This window comes from Ananas comosus, linkage group 18, assembly GCF_001540865.1.
Source record: "Ananas comosus cultivar F153 linkage group 18, ASM154086v1, whole genome shotgun sequence".
NCBI lineage: Eukaryota > Viridiplantae > Streptophyta > Magnoliopsida > Poales > Bromeliaceae > Ananas > Ananas comosus.
Genome location: NC_033638.1, coordinates 7750391 through 7773121, shown reverse-complemented (window position 1 = coordinate 7773121; position 22731 = coordinate 7750391). Strand labels below are relative to the sequence as shown.

Sequence of the window (22731 nt, the reverse complement as noted above, 5' to 3'; positions counted from 1 at the left end):
CCAATAGTCGAATTGGATTTCCTATCATCGAAAACAACTTACAAGCACGAAGGTCTCCGTACTTTCGAAAGTACAAGAGACTTACTATATATATATAGTTTGAAAGTAATATAACATACTACTCGTTTCATTTATTTTTTTAGAAATAAACTTGGTTGAAAATGTGAATCAACTAAAATTCGAATTTGAAATCTTTGGTACCAACCACCTAGTACTTTACCACTTGCGCTAGAGCCTTTCGGTACATACTCGACAATGTTAATATTTTTAATCTACACCGCTTCAACTTCTATTTTTTATTTAAATTATTCTAGTTATTTGACTTAAAAGTTTTATTAAACTAAATAGCCCAATTAGCTATTATTTGTTAAATTAATTTAATTCTACTAGTTAAGGTGCGCGTGCAAAACTAGCTTCACACAAAAAAACAAATTAGAAAAAAATTACTTATATATTTTTAAAAATTTGACTGTGTTTGTAAAATAAATATATTTAATTTAATTATGATTATCTAATTTGTTATAGGAATAAGGAAAATGGTAGTAGATTTTGTGGTTTATCTCTTAAATTTAGGTAGATTAGAAAAGAATAAATTGTTTAAGTTAAAAATTTTATTTGATTGTAATCATCTAATTTGATAAAAAAAAATTGGAAGAATTATAGTCGATTAGTTAAAGTTTGATTTATTAAAATTAAAATTAATTTCAAATCTTAAATTGCATTAGTATATAATTTTTAAAAAATTATTTTATATAACAGTTATTTTAAGTATAGATCTATTTTGAGAGTGAAACTAGTATTATAATAGAAAACTTTATTTATAGTATATAATATATATTTACTACAAAGTGATTAAATTGTTAAATTTATCAAAATTATATTAATAATAATAAAATTCTCAATTTTTTAGTTAAAATTACTTAATTTTAAAAAATAATTTAGAAGATATCAATTTTTAAAAAAATTGCTAATGAGGTGAATTTAGAATCAGCAATAGTTGAGGGGTTCCCATGCATTTTTATTTTTTAATTAATTAACTTTATTCCACCGCTCTGACTCGTGTTTGGATCAGCTGTATTGGTAACTTCATCAAATACCACTCAAACCCACTAATCGGATGACACGTGTCCAAATCTTTAAAGTCTCCTCAACGCTCTGTGGCCTTTTGAAGTTGACGTGTCGTATCCGCTTCCCCTAGCAAACAATAATTTAGAAATTTCTACGTGCGCCCGGTGTATTCTTACACTTTATGCACCGGTAAATGTGGTGATCAACATTCTTAAATCCTTTGTGCAACACTGCTTGTATGCTCAAATATACTTAGAATATATTTCTTCAATTTATTTATCATATGATATTTTGTAATTTATGAGTGTAGCAAATATCAATAATAGACATGTATTTAATTATCTTTTTTGAATCTTTATTTGGATGTATATGAAACTTTATTAGATGGAATTGAGCTCTATGTTTTTAATAAAAGTACCAAGTAAAATACAAAATAATGTTTTCCGATAAAAAAAAAAAAGGTATGATTTTAAAGGTCTATAAAATTTTGATAATGCGGTGTTCCGTATGCGTGGATAGACCGGGTGCACGGACCAATTCCTCCCAGCGTTTTGGACCATCCACGCAATATCAGACCATCAACGCCGTCAAAATCTACAACTTGCCCGAAAAGAACGGCCACGATGGACTCATTCCTCTAAGAATCCGGTCTACAGGACGCAGCGGGGGAGGGGAGATGGGGAGGAAAAAAATCGCGTTACATATCCCGCTCTATTGTGACACTGACACGTGGGCCCCGCACCTGTGGGCCCCACGCGTCGATCTCATCCGGGTCGCATAAAAGATTGCGGTGAGGAACCGCCGCGCCCGCGTTTGCGTAAGACCACATCCGCACCGTCAAACACGGGGGCGTACGGAACGCCAACGGCCCCGATTGGATTGGAGCCGCGCATACTTTTCCCCGTCCCAAGATTTTCTCCGCCTGCGACGACGATATCTCTCTCTATATCGCCGTAAGGAACGAGGGGAGGAGAGAGAAAGAGGAGAGAGAGAGAGAGAGAGCGCGAGGCGTCGTCCTCATTTTCCAAAATTAGGGCTTCAATGTCGTCGTCGTCGTCGTCGTCGTCGTCTTCGTCTTCGTCGTCTCCTCTCTCCCGCTCGCGTACGTGGAAACCCTAGAAATTTCACTACGAGAACGGGTGGGTTGGAGATCGCCTCTAGATTCTCGGCTTGCCCCGATCCCTTTTCTGGCCATGCGACCCTGGCCCGCCGAGATCTCCGCCTCGAGAGAGGAAACCCTAGATTCGATTCAAAACACTAGCGTGTTCCAGATCGTTCGATTCGATTGCTCCCATGCCGACCGAGACTCATAGCCCCTCCACCAGGGGGCTTCTCTGCAACGCCGTCGCCGGTGCCTCCGCTGGTGACTTTTTAGGCTTTGTTTCTTTCGGATTTGTTTGATATCTTCGACTTTTGCTGTGTTTTGGTTTCGAATTTCGGTGCAGTGAGAGAATTATGGATCGAATTTGGGTGCTTATGTAGGGGTTATTGCTGCTACGTTTGTTTGCCCGTTGGACGTGATCAAAACGAGGTTTCAAGTCCATGGATTGCCTAATCTTGAGGGCAGCAGAGTTAAAGGTGAGAACTTGGCTCTATTTTTTTTTCCCTTTTTTTTTAAGAGAAGCAATTTAGGAAATTTACATGCTAAATAGTATATTCTAGCTATTCTACTTTCTGATTGTTTCATCATGTTGCAGTTGTTAGCTATNCATCAATGTTTTCCTCCCCCTTTCTTTAAGAGAAGCAATTTAGGAAATTTACATGCTAAATAGTATATTCTAGCTATTCTACTTTCTGATTGTTTCATCATGTTGCAGTTGTTAGCTATGCAGTTTCTTGTTCCTTATATTAGGGTTTGGTTGTCGGAGACCACAAAATTTAGGAGTTTGTTCATGTTTACTTATTAATTGATAGTTCCATCATTTCTTAATCTAGCTAGTGTATTTATGATGCAAAGAAGAAAGGCACCAACCTAAATAAAACTCAATTATGGAAAATCTTATGGTGTTTAGCTTCAAAATTGCCACTTTATATGAACTACTACTACACATGCAGACAGTAGATCACATGAACATGAGATTGCATAGCTATTATGAGCATTTGAAAGTTTGTTTGCCAGTATCCTCTATTGATATGTTGTTTGTAAATGCTTAAGACTGCAAAATAGGGCAGTACCTCAGCTTCCATTTATAAAAACAGAGAAGTAAGTGGGAAAAGTAAGAAGCAGAATGGAGAAAGAAAGAGGAAATACCAAAAATTTGCTGTAGTTGACAAGAGAAACTAAACAAGGAAAAAAGCACAAGAGGGGGAATCAAAGGAAAGGGTCTTGCTATTTAACCATAGGAGGAAGAAGAAAATGGGTGAAATAGATGGAATGCACGCCAGCAAGGATACTATTGATATGTAGTGGTTTCTTATCAGATTAGGCCAGAAGAGATTGAGAGAATATGGAAGAGCGAAATAGGGATTTGATTAGACAAAAAATATACATAGAAGGCATCTCTATGAAGTACGAACACTCTAGCTTGGGTGCCGATTAGATGAGTCAATCGGTTAGTTGGATGGTTGAGCGAGTAACTAGACATTTGGCCCTGATACCTGGAAGTTTTGATCATGGAAACCTTTCATACTTCAAATGCATCACTTATGCCTTATCTTTCCTTTCAGGGAATTGTATCATGAACTTATTAGAAACCTGCATTAGACAGGGTAACCCTTTCCCCACTTCTATATTGTAAGAGAAGAGAAGATTATGAAAATTTAAGGTGGTTTTAGGATATATTTATTTGAATATTATGAAAATTTAAGATAGTTTTCGGATATAGTTGTTTAGAAGGTCCTTTCACTTGAAAGAGGGAAAAGAAGGCATCTTTCACACTAAGGGCGTGTTTGGTTCGAAGTTGGAGTCGGAATAGGAATCGGAATCAAAATAAACTGGAATCGGAATAACTCATTACCTAATTCTGTTTGGTTCATTACCTGAATCGGAATCAGAATAAATCATTCCCATTGTCGGTGTTTGGTTCAGGTGGATATAAAAAATGTAATCAAATTAATATAGTAACATTATCTTGATTTGAGCTAGAATACTATCGGTAGCAAACAGGCTCCGTTGCCACCTATTTGTTTTCGATGATGGAGCCTCCAAATCGACGATCGGCACCGTTGAACATGATCTATACCACTTGAAGTGTTTAGAAGTCAAATTTCAAACCTTTTCGACATCATTTGTCTAATGATCAAAGAGTTTCAAAATTTATAATTTTAATGGTCGATATGAGGCGTTTTCTTGTTTAACGGCGTAAAGATATCCAAATCAATTGAATTTTTGTTAGAAAATTCTTTAAACTATTTAAATCAAGATCTATACTCTTGATCTTGACTACAAGACTCCTATCATCATTTTTTAAAGAATATTCATTTTCAACCGTTCATTTTTATGTCCACTTGATGAATAAGAGAACAATATTGAAAATGTATGAAATTTGATTTCTAAACACTTTAAGTGATATAGATCATGTTCAACGGTGCCGATCGTCGATTTGGAGGCTCTATCATTGAAAACAAATGAGTGGCAACGGAGCCCGTTTGCTACCGATAGTATTCTAGCTCAACTCACATTATCTTTATAATATATTAATTTAAATTCATATTAAAAATTAAATATTAAAATTTACATCAAAATTTTGAAATAATGTCAAAATTTTAAATCTATTTTTTTTAAAAAAGTTAAACTTTGAAGTTGAGTGGATAATTCAAAATATGAAACTAAATTTTGATTTATTCAAATTCAAACTTAAAATTACAATTTAAATTTTTAATTTGAATTCATAAATTTAATTTAAGTTTGAAATAAAATTTGAATAAAACTTTATATAAATTAAAATTTAATTTAAATTCAAATTCATAAGTTAGATTCGAAATACGTGATTTAATCTTAATTTTTAATTTAAGTTCAAATTAAAATATAAAATCATATATTTAATTTTTAAATTTTAACTCATATTTTAATTAAAAAAGTTGAAAAAATAAATTTAATTGGAATAAATATCTATTCCATCCGGATTCAACTTCCAATCCGGCCTCCTAGGCGGGATTGAAAAAAAAGGTGATTGGAGGATTCCCATTCCACTCGGGAATCGGAATCGGAATCGGAATGGGACTCCCGCGTACCAAACTCCCACAAACGGATTCACCCATTCCGATTCTGATTCCAGGGTGAAAAAGAAGCCAACCAAACACGCCCTAAAAGAGGTCAGTCATTCCTTAGGAGGTGATACCATTCTATCAACCTTCAATGGAGGAGATCCTACCAATTCTACTTTTAGTGATTGGCAATGCTCTACATATTTTTGAAACCAAGAGGATATCCCACACTATTAAAGTCTAAAAGTCTATTACTCCACATCATCATTAGACAATGTCTATCAACACTTTTATGGTGGTTAATTAACTACTGAAGATATTAGAGCTTTCTTGATAGTTATTAATTTGGGAGTGAAAAATTATTGAATGAATTTGAATAGCATCATGTTCTGATTTTTGCTTTCATAGGTTATCAACCTGAACTTGACTCGGAGACTCCTTTGTCCATAAACAAAATAGTTGGCTTTCCACCTTTTGAATAACTAGCTGCTGTATTAGGGAGTTAATATTACTAAGTCGGACCAGATTGTAATCCAATACTTTTATAGTTCTCCTCCAGTGGGAGGATTCTAATCTTTGTTCTTATTATACATTCCTACTAGCAAATTTTCACTTTTCCAACATGTGTCAACATTCCTCGTTGAAGGAGGCAAGCTTTGTACTTTATATGTACCCATGTACCCAGTGTTAATCTATTTATCGACTGAGTGGTTTTTCTGCAATTTTTGAGAAGACTGAATTGACCTTTACTGGGAAGCTCAAATTCACTGTAAGTGATTAGGCATGAGGTCTATCTGTCCATTTTTTGATGAATGGATTGCAATATGTGATACACTGAATTCTGGTTTTTAGGAGGATCCTTAGTCGCTAGATATATTCCCATGCATTCTCTATGATAGTAGTGTTTCCAGGCTATTGCATATTCAGCTCACAGGGGACAATGCATGGTTACAGATGGTGAGTTTAATTCGAGCATATACTGCTTAAGTTTGGGAGTCTTATGAAATTTTGGTTTCGTGGTAATTATTTAGACTCTCTTTTTTTTTTTTTTTTGTCATTCTCTACCTTGTTTGAGATCATCTATCGTCCTCTCTTTCCCTTCTTGTGTAATTTTTAGATTCTAATCAGTGCTTGTGCTATAGCTTGTAACTTATGAGTGTTGGTCATGCTCTGCTTTTATTGTTAAATAAGATGTTTATCTTTTTTTTTTTCTTTCTAAGTAATCTCCGTTACATAACAAGTAACTTACACAAACTACACAAACTGTCTATATCACCAGGAAGTCTCATAATTGGGAGCTTAGAGCAAATAATCCAAAAGGAAGGCGTGCGTGGCATGTATAGGGGCCTTTCACCAACTATATTGGCGTTACTTCCCAATTGGGCGGTGAGTTTCTTGTTTTCGTAGTTACTCTTATCATATTTTGCTGCCAGCCAAGATATTTTTTTCTTAGTTTTCAGGAGCAGACCTGTTCATTTTCATGTGAACTTGCAAAGAATTGTGCCAATAGAATAGTCTATATGGCAAAATTGAAAATTTTCTCTGCCACTGTGTGATACTGAGCGAACATCTTATGCTTGTTACAGTGTGTGCTTCTTTGGGGTCTTGAGCTTAATAAAATCTATTGGACTCAGACATGGGTTTATCTAAAGAAGAACCATAGCACGGATAGTGTCAAGGAGAATATATCAAAAATCTTTTCTCCCAAGAGATATTTCATATTTTACTTTATCTTTTTCACCTTGGATGCATATCATCTTGGTTAACACCAGCTATTTAATTGTTCTACCTTTCTTCTTCTTCTTTTTTTTCTCTTTTTTGGCATCTTGGATTGTGAGATGATCAACTGAGCTCAGTTGATTACAACAAGACTTTTTGAGTCTAACACTCTGAAATTAACATGGCCGTAGAAAAAATTATAGCCTTTTCTTAGTTTGAATTTACTTTTAGTCAACTTTTTAGTATGAAAAACAATAGATACAAAAGATGGAAGGGCATCTCTTTCTTTTTAATAATTCTGGTCAGCTTAAATACTATTTTCTGTTTTGTAACTTCTAGAGCATTTGATTGGTTGCATCCTCTCTGCTGGTCAGTTTACAGCTTGTGTTAAACTGGCGGCTGCTACTTTTGTGTTCTAAGACTACTCATTGCCTCTGAATACGCAGGTCTATTTTACTGTGTATGAGCAGCTCAAAAGCTTGCTTTCTTCAAGTGGTTAGTCTATTCAATTATCTTTTGGTCACTGCTGAGAAACATCTTTTAGACTTACCTTACAATGAGATTAACTTTAATACATATCTGTTTTGTTAAACCTTCTGTGATTCTGTAGATGGGAGCCACCAACTTTCTATAGGTGCCAACATGATTGCTGCATCTGGCGCTGGAGCTGCAACAACAATTGCTACAAATCCACTTTGGGTTGTGAAGACAAGGTTTCAGGTATATGTCATTCTCTGTAGGTTTTTTTAAATTTTTTTTTTTTATATCCTCCCAATCCTTGAATGTTAGACGAAAGTTATGTTCTCATCAAAATTTTTTTTTTTATTATCAATTATCAAATGATTTGTGTATATAGAAATCATGTATATCAAAATGATGAATGCAGCAGTATTAACAAAAATTATTTGGCATCAGATTTCTGTTGTGGTAACTCTTGTCTGTTTTCTCATTAGACTCAGGGATTGAGATTTGGAGTAGACGTATACAAAGGTACACTGACTGCTTTGAGGAGAATAGCCCGTGAAGAAGGCATCCGGGGATTGTACAGGTTTGTTATTTTTTTAGACAATAAAACATTCAGTATATTACTTTTTACACTGGTTTAGTGGCTGACATGGTGAATTTAACAGTGGTCTTGTGCCTGCCTTAGCGGGTATCAGTCATGTTGCTATCCAGTTTCCAACTTATGAGAAGATTAAACTTTACCTGGCAAAGCAAGGTATTATTCATTTAGCAAGACTATCAATCTTCTTGCTTTTTATATGTTAAAAGAAACTGAAAACTCTTAGCTGGCTATGAGTTTGCTCTTGCAATCCTGATATTTGTTATTGTAGCAGATAACACTTCGGTTGATTCATTAAGTGCTGGTGATGTTGCTCTTGCTTCATCTATCTCAAAAATAGCTGCATCGACATTGACATACCCTCACGAGGTAATTTCACTCAAACCTCATGCGTTTTCACCAAATAAAAGATAAAGAGTTTTCGTAGTTTTGAGTTGGTACCAGTTGAATCTCTTTGTCCGCATAAAAAGTCAAAAGTAATCGGACTTGCTTTGTATGCATGTTATCACATATGTTAGGTGGTTCGCTCAAGGCTCCAGGAACAAGGGTTCCATTCAGCGACGCACTATACGGGCGTAATCGACTGTATAAAGAAAGTGTTTCAGACGGAAGGAATTCCTGGTTTCTACCGCGGCTGTGCGACTAATCTGCTGCGAACCACGCCAGCAGCTGTTATTACTTTCACCAGCTTTGAGATGATCCACAGAACGCTGATCGATTTGTTCCCTCCTGAACCACACACGCAAACCCTCTAATCTTTTAGGTTCTATCCAGAAAAGAAACTGTCTCGGTGAGCCAGGGCCCAAGTTTTTGTTCATTGACGTCTCTTGGGTGCACATTTTGTTTCCATTACTATATTTGCATAGATAAAAATCATATGAAGTAGAGCAATGATTAAGGAAATTAGCTCCAAATTTGTTGAACTGTGATATGGATTGAAGTAGGATTGGCGGTTACACGGAGAACAAAGGAATATCGATAATGACGAAAAATATGTTTGATATATGATCGTGATTTATTTACTCTCTGGTCGAATTCATTTTATAACTTAAAAAAGTGCTAAATAAAGTAATTTCGTATTTATTTGTGCATGAAAGATTGATTTTGTGAATTTGTGTGAAACTAACCAGTCTTGTTTGTGTTTTTTCCTGCACAAACTACGCTAGATTAACTAAGATATAAATTCCAGAGTTCCAACTCCTTGCCAAAAAATGGAAAAGTATATTTCTAGGTTCCACCCCAATACTTGGTATTCACATGTGAGGGACAATGCTTTTATTCACAAGCAGGAGGTTACTGGATTGTTAACCCTAGTTATTTTTATCCTGAGAATACCCAGATATCTGGGTCCATCTTAGCACATCTAAGGTCATCTATAACTGTCTCATTGATCAGTGACAGAGAGGACAACTCCTTTACTTCTAAAATAGGAGCACCGAATAGATGCTTCAAATCATAAATAGGACTCCAAATAGTAAAATAGGAGCACCGAATAGATACTACGGATCAACCGAGGGTCCTTGGACTTTGGGAGGAAAAACAGTATCGCACAAACCTATTATAGCACAGATATAACAGCACAGAGATTATGAGAGCAAAAAGCAACAAGCTTCTATTTTAGCTAAAAAATAATCACTATAAGATTATTGAGCTCAGAACAACAATAAATCAAATAAATTTAATGCATTAAACATAAGCTTTGACAGAATAATCTCACCAACAACTCCCCTCAGCAGCAAAATAAAATCTAAGTTTTGGAGATAAATATTTTCCCTCCCTAATTGGAACTCTCCGACTAAGGAATATCACATTATCATCGCTCATGAAAGTTCCCTAAGAATGTTTGAGAGAAGGGCTCATAAGGGTACCAAAAGAACAATAACTCAATTGTCACATGCTGTTTCTTTTTTTTTTTTCTTCTTTTTCCCTGTTCTTTTGATTCTTTTAATAGAACTAAGGAGAATATACAGAGCACACACACCAAACTAGCTTTGACATATCAAACCTGCAGGAAGGGCAAATAGATGACTTAGTTTAACTGATGCAGATACAACAGAATCACCAACAGATTCAAAAAAGATAGTGATAACAATCCAAAAGCATTATAAGGTGTCGAAAATCGAAAGATTGGGCGTAAAGAGTTATCCAGAACCGTACAAACATATATACAAGTAAAAGCATGGTTTGCCTATATTGAAGAATTCGCTTGTCAACCGATTTGCGAACAATTTAGACCAGATGGGTAGGGGATTTTTTTACAGCATAATAAATGCTAACGACACCATCCTCTTAAATAAAGAAAAGAGATCACACTTGCTAATACAGTTAATATGCACGGTAACAGGCAACTCAACTGTTTTGTACTGATCCTGTGCGCCAGGTCAGGAGATTTTTCATTCATCTTTCGGATGTAATACACGAGGTAGACAATTACCATTCAGCGCAGCATGGTAGACTCTCTTCTCGGCCAGCCCAAGATCTGAAAGGATCAAATCACCCTGCAGAAGAAAAAGAATAAACATTAGATAAGGAATGAAATAACTGCTACTACACATTTCGTCGGACATGTCGGAATAACGGAATTATCAAGACAGTAATAAGACAAATGCACACACATGACGACAGAAGTGGTTTATACTATAGCAATAGAAATGCACATAAGATTTTATCAGTTATTTGCTGTAGTTATATGAGTATATTACTGACAAAGGCCTGCTGATGAGGATAAGAAGGATCATGAGTTATAGGCTTTGTATTATTGAATTAAATATGTACTTCATAGCGCAGTGATATTTCTCTTTAACAAATGATTCTGTAACACTTGCATGACAGAGTGATACATATTACATAGTTCGCAGTAGTAAAATATCAACATTTACGGTACATGATAACTGCTTAATAATCGGAAAAGAATGAAGCACAGTATTCTCTGAATGTTTCTAGAGTTATTATATAAATTGTTTAAGTGGGAATCTTTATTTATTTGGCAATCTGCCTAACCGCCCAAGCACCACCTAGATTAATAAAGGGTCCCCTGTCTACAAATCGCTCTGCTGCCTTGACGATTTGGACTATTGATCAAGACGATTGAAATACTAAGAATAAAGAGGTTTCAAACATATGTTCACAATATCTTGAGTCGTCGAAGTTACAAATATAAAAATTAGATGCGTCAAAAAAAAAAAAAACTTTCTTTTCAAGCCTACTAATAAATCCCAAAGCTCTTTTCAAATCATATTGCAGAAAGAGAGTTGCATTTCCTTATGTCCCTCTCTTGATGAAAAGTAAAGTATCAGTATTCATACCTTAGTAGCCATCAGTCTCCGGACATTGTTAGCATAGAGTTTGGGGTCCTCTTTTTCTTGCTCTGAAGGATAATATACAGGCAGACGGATCACCTCAATATGATTGACGAATTGACAAAGAAGCAAAAACACATGCCGCACCTGCAAGTTTTAAAAGGAAGAAGATGAAACTTGATATATGAACAGGGTAACATGATATAAGAAACCATGATATACTACCGAACAAAGATTTTAAAAACTATTTAAATTGATGGTGTGGGTTCACAAACTTTAAATATCTCCCAATGAAAAACTAAAACTATCAGCTCTGATCTTAAAACTATCATCTGTGATCCACGATTATCTGCGTACAACAAAAGTTTGACTAGCACAAAACTTAGGGGTTCAGAATATGCAGAAAGGCTAAACACACAAAATTCAGCATTAATGTGAAAATTATAAATACTGGTTCAGTAATAATTAGCCCCTTTGACCTAGTATTTTCTCAAGTAAAGCTGATAAAGAATATTTTGGTACTCACAACTTAGCCTATCAGAGTAGAACAAAACTGAATGAGGTGTCTGACTATAATCACACGTTCACGCAACCTTGAAAATGACTAATAAAAACCAACTTTTTAATCTACTAAATAAACTAGACAATTAAAATGGAAGTCCTACTACTTATTTTGTTGGCATGATTAATATCCAATCCTTCTGAGTGTTTGTGGATAAAATCTATCTATATCTTTACATATTGCTAAACAAGCTCAATATAACATCACCTGAGAATGTAAAAAATATTATAAAAAGCCAATAGAGAATGATCTCTTTCATTCTTTGACTAATGCAATTTTATTATTTAAAAGTTCACCGCCAGAATGTACATAGAATTCTTACCCCAGATATGGAATCCCATGCTGGACTGAATCTTTTGTAAGGATATCTTAGAATTACTGGAAGCACTGGGACCTTTGCTAAGAAAGCACCAGTCTTGAATGGAAGAAGATACCCCCCATTTGTTGTTGTGCCCTCTGAAATTTGTAAATCTGGTAGTTAAGGCACAATCTAAACGGGAAAAGAGAAGATATAAAGATAATAAAAGGAGTAATTTAGAATCAAGATGATATATTTCCTTTTAGGTGATGCATTTATAATCCACCTATATGGATATGGGCAAGATTCTACAGATCTTGTAAAGAGCGAAAATCTTATAGTTACTTCGTGGACCTAATGTTCCTTTCCGTAGTCATCACTAATTTTAGGTCGTGGCAGGATTACTTGTGCTACCAAATGAAACAATTATAAGACTTGCATGGGTGTGCTTTGCACATTCCATACACATAAACCAAGATTCCGTCTAATTTAGCAAACTACTTGGCTTGGACATTTCATGTATTAGCTAAGTATTCAAACTTAATGCTCATTGCTCATGGTCAGCCTCAAAAATCTCCTACACATAAACGATCTTCAATCACCAATTGCTCATGGGCTTCAACTCCACCCATTAACTTTTTATCATGCCAGATGATTACTCAGATTAGTTGTTTCTCGTTCACATAAATAAAACCTATAATTGATACTATATTGGAGAAAATGTATTATTCACCATAAAATGCCACAGTTGAATGAATCATGCGGACTTGCTTCCCTCTGAGCTGCATGACCTCCATCAAACTTTAAGCACTTTTGGCACAAAAAAAACATATTTGTTTAGTAAGTTGGTGTTTCATTCTACCAAACATGAAAATTTAAAATTTCAGATGACAGCTGCATTCTCTAGAATATTCAAAATATCAACATAGATTTTATTAGAGGACTCCTTTCTTTATTGGATTGATAATGCTAGAGTTCTAATACCCCAAAATTTGTCCGCAAGCTACATGACTCTTTTATAACTTTGAATAGTTGCATTTCATTATTTAGTCTTCTTCTCCATAGCATCAAAGATATTTCGGTGGTATTTATGCTAACCAAATAACTGCATTGCAGCCAGTTCGTGACGCTGCATTCTAGCAGCATCACAGAATGCCATCACTTTTGCACTTGTAGTCAATGAAATAGATGAATAAGTTCAACATCAATGAAAAAAAAGACCAAATCAAGACAATGAAATAATTAAAACAGCGTAAAAAGATGACTAAATGAGCTGCCAATGAACACTAACCAGGAAAGAGCAACATCATTGGACTAAGCTTGTTTTCATGGGCCTCTCGAATTCTCTCTGTCACAACACCTGCCGGCAGTAAAGGCACTAATTAGTACATGATTATTTTGTAGTAAGGTCATCCAAACAGTAGATAAGTTTATTAGGACATCATTGCCAAGTGAGAATTAATGAGGCATCTAATATTTCTTCTAGTAATATCATATTACACGAATAAACTCATGATGGGCAAAAAATCTTGATAAACACAAAAGAACACAAATTCACCTGAAAGATTCTACAATTTTTTGGAATTCAAATTTACCTGAAACACCTTTGAAGTCAGAAGTTTTAGATTCTCGCTGAACATAGACGCAACCAAGGCATTTGCTACATAAAGAAGCAACAAGAAACCCGTTAGATACATCCAGCTCAATCATGCATTCATGCTCAACATATGCATTAGGATAGATAAGCTTGAAAACGCATCAAACACAGCATGAAACAGTAAGGCCATATAAGGAAGCAAGATTATCTTTAGCCAGATGGTAAATGAGGGCATCACAACTTCATGCCAGATGATAACTTGGCAAAGGGATAGTATAAAGGGTCAATATGAACTTCTATAGAGCGGCAGGACACATGATGGAGATGAAAGTAACTAAGTACACTTCAGATGACTATGCACTGCCCGAACAGTACATAGCGTAACTGATCTGAAATTCAGTGAGCATTCACTGGAAAGATTTTAATCTTGAGCTATTGGCTAAAAATACAACAAATGCACAAAATAAAATTTCAAACAAAAAAGGCGTACTTAATTAATGATTCACATGTTAAAAATTGAGACGCATTTACAATAATATAAATTATGAGCAGCAAATAAAATGCTTGTTACCTGATAAGACCAACTAAGGGAAGCCTAGCCACCGATCTCTTTATCCAGTTTTGTTTAACATGAAAACATGCAAGAACAAAGTCTGATATCGAAATTTGGGATAGCATGCGGCAAAATATAATGAGGATGATAGGAAACTACCTTTGCAACAAAACTTGGAAAGGAAGAAGACATATGATAGAGAATATCCAGATGAGATATGTGATTAGATACAATTACGCCTGGTCTTTCTGATTCCTCAGACAGCTCTCCGCGCTCATCCTGAAAAGAAAAATAAGTGCCTTTTTACACAATAAGAGATGGAAAATCACACTACGAGAATGCTTGGATGCTAGAATTAACTTATTTCACACATCTAAACCTGTTTACTAAAATTTTAGTTGTTAGATAGGTTTTTAATAAGCATGAAAAGATGAATGAAAGTAAGGAGTAATAAGCAATCTAAAGGTTCTAGAATATGATAAATCTCATCATAGGTGAACACTATTTCGAAAAGTAGTGGCACTGATCCACAGAAGAAATATGTGAACAGTGCAACATGCCTACTGAAGGTGGTGCAAGTGCTATCAAAGCAACCTAAAAGTTAGTTAATTCGACACTTTATATGAATAAAAATAATTGTTTATACTGGTAAATTCGAATCTGGAAGGCTTTTGCTTGGACTATTCAAACTATTGAATCTAACTAACTTTGATATGAACTTCTGCAACAGATTAATGATACCTTTCATGAGTTAATCGTGTCCTTCGGAACTAGCCTCATCATTTGAGAGAATTCAAAAAAAAAAAAAAAAAAATGAAAAGCACAAAAACCTTCTGTAATCTCAACATTAATAAGCAAGCGAGCAACTAATCAAGATCTCCCACGAAAAAGGGGGAAAAAGAGACTAAATTTCTCCAAGAACAGCAATGCCATTATGTTACCAATGCAAAAAAGATATCTTTTAGGTATCAAGATCACCAATTCATACCTCCGACCTCAAATCGTACTCGCGGATCCAACAGAACCCAAAGACGAAGAGCATCACCCTCGAGAGGAACCGCCCCGATCGGACCACCACCTCCCTCCTCCACCCCACCATGTGGGCGTAATCCTCTTGCCCATCCTCGCGATTCGGAACGGAGAACAGCGTACATACTCGGCAGATCAAGTAGTACACCACCAGAACAACGATCCCGAGCACCAACCTCAGCGGCACCAGCGTCACCATCGCGATCGCGAGGAGGAGCTTCTCCGCCGCGGGGAGCTCGCCGCGCCCCATCGTCCCGTACGTGTCCCGCCGCACGTAGGGCCCGTACTTCTTGTTGAGCTCCTCCACGCTCTCGGCGATCACTGCGGCGGCGGCGGCGGCGGCGGCGCCGCCGCCGCCATTGGAGGAGGAGGAGGAGGGGTTCGGCTTCAGGAGCGGCCTCTCGTCCTTCGCCCCACTGTCTCCTCCGCCGCCGCCGCCGAGGCCGGGGCAGTCCTCGTGGGCGTCGGCGGATCCGTTAGCGTCACCGCCGCCGAGGACCTTGAGTTCGGACGCCATTGAAGAGCGGAACTCCAAACCCAAACCCAAACCCTAACCCTAACCCTAACCTTAACCCTAGAGGTGATTCGAAAGGGTAGCCATGGGGAAGGGGGGAGAGAGGGAATCTATGGGCACGAGGGAACGGTGATGGGTGATGGGGGTGGTTCGCGAAGGTCGTGGGGGAACGGGATGAGCCGAGGGAACGGGTGACGTGTCCCGATCTCGGCCGTTGATTGGGCCGTGATGAGACGTGCCGGGCGCGTTACGTGCAACTGATGGTGGAGATCGTTATCTCCCTGTGTTATCTCGTATTTTTTTTTTAAAAGTAATAATTATTATTATTATGATAAGATTCGCGATAATAAGAGATATTAAAGAAAGAATCCATTAAATTTGGTTCGGGTCGTTCGGTTCATTATAAAATCGTAAAAAATATTTTTTTATAAAATGTTTTAATATTTTATAGCGTTTAGTTTGTAGAAAATTTTTTTTTCATCAATATTTATTTAATTAGAAAAAATTAATATTTGTTTGATTTAGTGAGAAAAATGAATGTAAAAAAATTTTACTCAGTTTGAGGTTTTATTTTTATTTTTATTTTTACTTTTACTGAAAAATAATAAAACATAAAAATTTTATTTTTTTTTCAAATCCATAAAAATATTTTTATGAAAAAATTATTTTACGTCGAATCAAATAAATAGAAAAATATTTTTCATATCTAAAAATAATTTTTTGATTTGTTCTACACTGAACCAAACGCCCCCTTGATCCGGTGAAATTTGATAATAATACCCTGATTCAAGTGTAATACAAAGTTAATTTTATTTGTGCTCTTTAAAAGTTTACAATAATATATATTTTTTGAATATTTATAAAATCTCTCTTTTATATAAACAATAATAATATTATGTGGATTAACATCTTTACAAAGTCAAATAAAATTTAGAATATAAAATAGTTTATAAGTATATTATAAGTTGATTATGCTGATGATATATCTTAGTAATGACTGAACAATTAAGTATTTAGGGTGCGTTTGATTCGCACTATGAAAAATTACTAGCAATAAAAAAATGTCCGAGAATCTTATTCTTATTCATCCTATTACTAAGAATATGGCATTCCTGTATTTGGTTCGCACGGTTATATTATTTAGTTATATTATTTAAGTTTACAAAAAATATACAATTAATTTATTTATTTTTTTAATTAATTTTAGATAATGCCGCCAAAAATTTCAACATCTTTTTAGAAAAAGGGAGAGAGAACATAGGTTAGAGAGAGAGAGAGAGCATAATTAAAGAAATAGAAAGAGAAATAGAGTCGAGATTAAAGGGAGTGAGAGAGTTGAGATTTTAGAAAAAGAGGGGGAGAGAGAGCTTAGTTTAGAGAGAGAAAAAGAATTGAAGTTTAGAGAGAAAAAAATAAGTTTAGAGAAAGATATTAGGTTAGAGTGTAAAGAAAAATAATACCAACTAGCTGGCGGGTAGGAAGAAAAAAAGAGATTAGACATATTATGATTATCCCAATCCATTAATATGAGGATACCCACCCTCCCTCAAGAAAATGAGATTAATATTTTAGGATGAATCTCATTTTCAAGTAAATCTAATATTACCAACTATATTACTTAACGTGTTTAGTCAAACACCGTTATATTTTTTTATTCCTATTAAATTATTAGAAATTTTAAAAAGATAGCGCGAAACAAACGCACCCATAGAGGGAAAGAATATGCCGCTTTCACTACTGTGTTTATTACTCGGAGGAAACGCTCTCTTTCTACCCAAGCTTTTCATTTAAGAAAAGCACTTTTTGTTTTTATATAAAAAATATCATAAGATTATATTGATGGATTGGTATTCAAACGTACAAATTAAACAAAATAAAAAGACTCGGATAAAATTGAAACGTATTGATAGAATAAACTGTTGATAGAAAGTAAATAGTATTGAAAAGTATTCTCAAAATTTAAGACAAGAAAAACATACATACTGAGCTCATCTCGGCTCACTGATCTCTAGCCCTAAATTTGAATAAATTAGAAGATGTTTTAAGTTTACTAACATCTTATTCTTACCTCTTCTGTTTGAAATTGCGTGACTATTTGGATTAAAATCGGATTCGAATATTCCAATATTGAATTTTGCGAGATATGCTAATGGACAGTTAATGGGTCGACCCGATAAAATATTTGTTCACACTAAGATGTAGACAACTAGACATTGAGAAAAAGACTCATTTTCTTAATACATAAGATGTTGAAAGGTCTATAATAAGGTAATTGGTAGGATGGGGTAAGAAGGACGTTTCGTTATCATGAGAACATGCGAAAATGTTTTTTTTTGAGAAATGGTAGCGAAGCTACCTGCTTCATTCATTAGGCTAAATGAACTAAGCATACATGATGGAGGCAACTAAGGCCTCCTGATGGGTCCTGAAAAAAAAAAAAAAAAAAAAAAAAATGAAAAGCACAAAAACCTTCTGTAATCTCAACATTAATAAGCAAGCGAGCAACTAATCAAGATCTCCCACGAAAAAGGGGGAAAAAGAGACTAAATTTCTCCAAGAACAGCAATGCCATTATGTTACCAATGCAAAAAAGATATCTTTTAGGTATCAAGATCACCAATTCATACCTCCGACCTCAAATCGTACTCGCGGATCCAACAGAACCCAAAGACGAAGAGCATCACCCTCGAGAGGAACCGCCCCGATCGGACCACCACCTCCCTCCTCCACCCCACCATGTGGGCGTAATCCTCTTGCCCATCCTCGCGATTCGGAACGGAGAACAGCGTACATACTCGGCAGATCAAGTAGTACACCACCAGAACAACGATCCCGAGCACCAACCTCAGCGGCACCAGCGTCACCATCGCGATCGNTGGTAGCGAAGCTACCTGCTTCATTCATTAGGCTAAATGAACTAAGCATACATGATGGAGGCAACTAAGGCCTCCTGATGGGTCCTGAAAAAAAAAAAAAAAAAAAAAAAAAAAAAAAAAAAAAAAAAAAAAAAAAAAAAGGTAGACAACTGTGGATAAACCTTACTAAAAACTACTAAAAACGGTCGCCCAATAAGGTACCAAAACAGGGTGCGCGGTCAGAGTCAAAGTGCGTTAGCCCAGTCTTTGATCAAGTACGTGACACGTTCGAAGGCCCGGGCAGCGTTGGGCCGCGTATCGCGAAAAATAATGTTATTACGTTTCGTCCATACCACCCACCAGATTGCCGCTAGATAGGTCAGGCTTTTTGTCCTCAACTCGCCATTATGCATGTTAGCTGTTTCCGTCCAAAGCCGCCTTACATCCCCCGATTCCAAATCGCTTGTATCAGAATTTCCGGCACTGATTAGGAGATATCTGACAAAGACACATTCCCGAAAAAGGTGATCGGTGGTTTCTGGGAATATCGCACAGAACACGCAAAAACTTATCCACTGCGTACCCTCGGCGGATCAACCTGTCCTTGGTAAGTACTCTCTTGCGAAGGAGAATCCAAATGAATAATCTGTTTTTGCTCGGGATTCTTAACCTCCATAGGTGGACATACACGGAGTCTACCCTAAACCCTAAACCCTAAACATGCGAAAATGTTGAAAGGTTCATTTTCGCGGAGTATTGACATTGCGTATTTGACCGTGCGACTTGCTTTTACCTTTTAATGAGACAAAACTATGGTCGCTTGTTGATACTGATAAATAATAATTGAAGTTTGAGATAAAATGAATTATAACTCGTCTATATAACTAAGATCACCTCATCAGCATTCGATCACGCGGCTTGTACTTTTATGTATTCCAGTTCTGCCTCTAATGCTTAAAATGCCTTAAACTGAATATCTATCAAAGTTATAAAATTCTTAGGAGTGTTCTCATATGAGACTAATTAATCTGTGTTTTTTTTTTCTCCATTTACAGGATTACATCTAAAGCAAAAGCTAATGAAAGGAAAATACTACAGAGGAAAAGAAACATTTTGCTCCTCTAGAATGCTGTGTGACAGTAATGTGCTTACTGAATCATCTTAATAATATCAATTTTTGTCTGTGACCAAAGCAGCAATGAGGATCTAATATTCATCTTTTCTAAATGAAAGTATGAAACAATAAGCAGTTAACTGGAGACAATACTTCAGAAACTAGAGAATGAACAGAAGCTGCAACAGATGAACATATGCATGCTCTATCAAAATATGATCATTCTTAGTTCATGATTCCCTTTGAAAGATGCATGCCATAGCTCTAAGTTTGCAAGTAAATAAATTGCAGAGCACATAAACTTTCCTCCAACTGTCAAATAAATTACACAGTAACTATAACAAGCAAGGCACCCATATACGTAGCATTGACAAGGGTGCTTCGGACTGTATAATCTTTTCACATTTCAGGTGCTCTCTCTTGAAGGTTTTTGTAATTAGCGACTCTGTGGCTCCTTTCAAACTCAAAAAGAAAAATGAAAAACGAAAAACCGAAAAAGCATATGGAGTACTATGTGGTTAGTGAAGTAGACAATTGTTTTTTAGTAGATGGAAATAAAATGCAGAAGTAGAGAAAAGGAATACAAGAAATGACTTGAGAACTATACATAGCTTGCTCACAACAGGAATTTTTCAACAGATTCCGATTTTTCATATAAACCCGAGTGGATACAATTACAATACCTCCATCAGATTGTTGAAGTATTAGCAATTTTTCTTGTTCTTGGCATGATATTTAACTTTCTCGAAGCAATCATATTTTGCTTCTAGTATTTCCACTAATTCCATTCATGCACCAAAATTAAAGAGAAAAACACTTTGTGAAACACGTTACGTCAGTCAATGTTTGAAGCAGTAGCTTTTGTGTATTCTTAAGATCCCGTAATTCTCCTGTTTCTTCGTCAGTTTCATTTATCATTTTCACATAACAAGTTATGCTTACATTCATTAATTCTATTTGTTTTCTTAACTGAGATTCTGGATAGGTCATAACACTTTGCCAGGAATGTCCTGCCGCCAGCAAAATAGACAAGTAGAGACTATACGAACATCCACAATTAACTAGGTAATGCTTACCATTTTCTCGAATGGTCATATGACTTCTATAGTCTAGTTTTACAACACAGAAAAACAACAAAAGCTAACTAGACTCGCTTTTACCAAACCACAAAATAACATCAGTTTTCTATCAAGCTTATATACGCAACAAAATGATCTCATATTATTCCTACTCCAATTTGTCGAAATAGAAACAGAATGATAAATTTTGTGCATGTTAATAAATGAATGAGACATAACTATAGCGCCTTATCTCCAATTGTTTATCTCTTTTCAACCCAATTTTATGCAGCACAAAAGCAATACGACAAGTAAGCATACGATCATTAAGTTACAAAGCTCTCGCCCTGACTTTATTTACTAATCCATCCATTTTTTTTTCTCTACTTTCTACTTCCAGAACCAAGTGATTAAACTCATTTGGCCTCTTATAAGCCAGTAAATAAAGCTCACATGCACAAACTAACATAGGTACAGTTTGATCCCCACAATTCCAGGTCGCAAACAGCGCAACATGAAGAACTAATCAAGCATATCCCTAACAAGCTATGATTTTGATATAACACCTAACTTATGCACAGAGTTAAAGAATCACTGTAATGTCATAGCTACAGAATCATAAACCGATGTTATTTAAGCATGCCCATCTATATTTCTCTAATCATCCAATATTATTCAATATACATGAGTTATTATACGAGATTATGTAATTGTTTCTACTCCGGCTCCGACAATTCATTCAAAAGATAGGAGCTTTATCTCTATCAACAGTTTAAAAGAGCTAAAAATCCTGTACCTTAGCATGCTATCCAATTCTTGTGAGTGCTAATGAGCGCCGAAAGAAGACCTGCTGAGGCCATAAGCAGAGGACTCGCTAGAAACCCTTTCGCTTCCCTCACATCTCCAAGCGCCATTAATCCGTCGGCGAGATCCTGGACGATCGAAAGATGCTTAAGAAGCAACTTCTCTCTCAATCTCTTCATCTCCTCCTCCTCCTCTTCGATTCCGTCGCATTTCCCCGACTTTGAGATCGGGGTCTTCGATTCGATCGTAGATCGGATCTTTTTCACTTCTTTCAACTTCAACGCGATGCTCCCCGCGTACCCAACGAGCTCGGCCCACGCGCTGATCCTCTGGAGCCGCGGGGCGAGCTCGGCGGGGATGAGCCCCGCTTTGGCGAGCCACACGAACTGCTCCACGAAGTAGTAGAGGCCCTCGCCGCCGTACGCGGCGGCGGCGAGGAGGCGATCCGCCGCGGAGGGGGCGGCGGCGGAGGGGCAGCGGAGGGCGTTGACGTCCTGGACGAACTTGCCGAGGCGAAAGGCCTTGCGGCTGAGGCCGACGCTGGACTCGAAGGCCTTGAGGCGCGGGGCTAGGGTTCCGGCGCCTGAGGGCGAGGAGAGGGCGATTTTGGCGGCGTAGCGGGCGATCTTGAGGAGCTTGTCGACGCCATCGCGGCGAGCGAGGTAGGCCTCGAGGTGGAGGAGGAAGTCGCGCTCCGCCGCCGCCGCCGCGGCGCGCGGGGGCGGAGGAGGAGGAGGTAATGGTTTAGGGTTTGGGGACGATTGGGATTGATCCGCCATGGACGCGAGGACGAGGACGAGGAAGAGGAGATCGGCGAAGTGGAGACGGGGTTTGGGGTACGTTTTGGGGTAGAGAGGTGTGTTAACTGCGAGGCAGGAAAGTCAGTGAGCAATAATTTGGCTGGATCTTGTGCACCACGTCATCTATGGACCGCCCAATTTCACTCTAGAAAATAATTTTAAAAAAAATTGAAAAACCTAAAAATTTGGTGGGAAAAAAAAAAGAAAAAGAGAGGGAGAGAAGGATATAACAAAACTATCTTAACTTTTTTA

The 22731-nt window shown here is 36.7% G+C and overlaps 3 protein-coding genes across 5 annotated transcripts; 1 reads left to right on the top strand and 2 right to left on the bottom strand.

Moving 5' to 3' along the window:
- LOC109724426 (nicotinamide adenine dinucleotide transporter 1, chloroplastic-like) lies at window positions 1909-9079 on the top strand. The gene is made up of 9 exons (XM_020253243.1): window positions 1909-2431; window positions 2551-2646; window positions 6494-6600; window positions 7380-7428; window positions 7544-7653; window positions 7887-7981; window positions 8064-8152; window positions 8271-8365; window positions 8515-9079. Exons 1-9 carry the CDS (start codon window positions 2362-2364, stop codon window positions 8749-8751), a joined length of 948 nt encoding a protein of 315 aa, XP_020108832.1. The 5' UTR covers window positions 1909-2361; the 3' UTR covers window positions 8752-9079.
- LOC109724086 (lysophospholipid acyltransferase LPEAT1) lies at window positions 9652-16094 on the bottom strand. 3 transcript variants are annotated; one of them, XM_020252753.1, is made up of 9 exons: window positions 15294-16094; window positions 14465-14584; window positions 14324-14361; window positions 13751-13815; window positions 13447-13515; window positions 12180-12313; window positions 11302-11442; window positions 10431-10494; window positions 9652-10001 (listed from the first exon to the last, which is right to left on the bottom strand). In XM_020252753.1, the coding sequence occupies exons 1-9, from the start codon at window positions 15849-15851 to the stop codon at window positions 9982-9984; spliced, it is 1209 nt and encodes a 402-aa protein (XP_020108342.1). In that variant the 5' UTR covers window positions 15852-16094; the 3' UTR covers window positions 9652-9981. The 3 variants fall into 3 exon arrangements, with proteins under 3 accessions (XP_020108342.1, XP_020108341.1, XP_020108340.1); XM_020252752.1 differs by having other exon boundaries at window positions 10351-10494; window positions 15294-16092; XM_020252751.1 differs by lacking the exon at window positions 9652-10001 and having other exon boundaries at window positions 10093-10494; window positions 15294-16092.
- LOC109724087 (peroxisomal membrane protein 11-3-like) lies at window positions 21459-22521 on the bottom strand. The gene has a single exon (XM_020252754.1). The coding sequence runs from the start codon at window positions 22456-22458 to the stop codon at window positions 21673-21675; it is 786 nt and encodes a 261-aa protein (XP_020108343.1). The 5' UTR covers window positions 22459-22521; the 3' UTR covers window positions 21459-21672.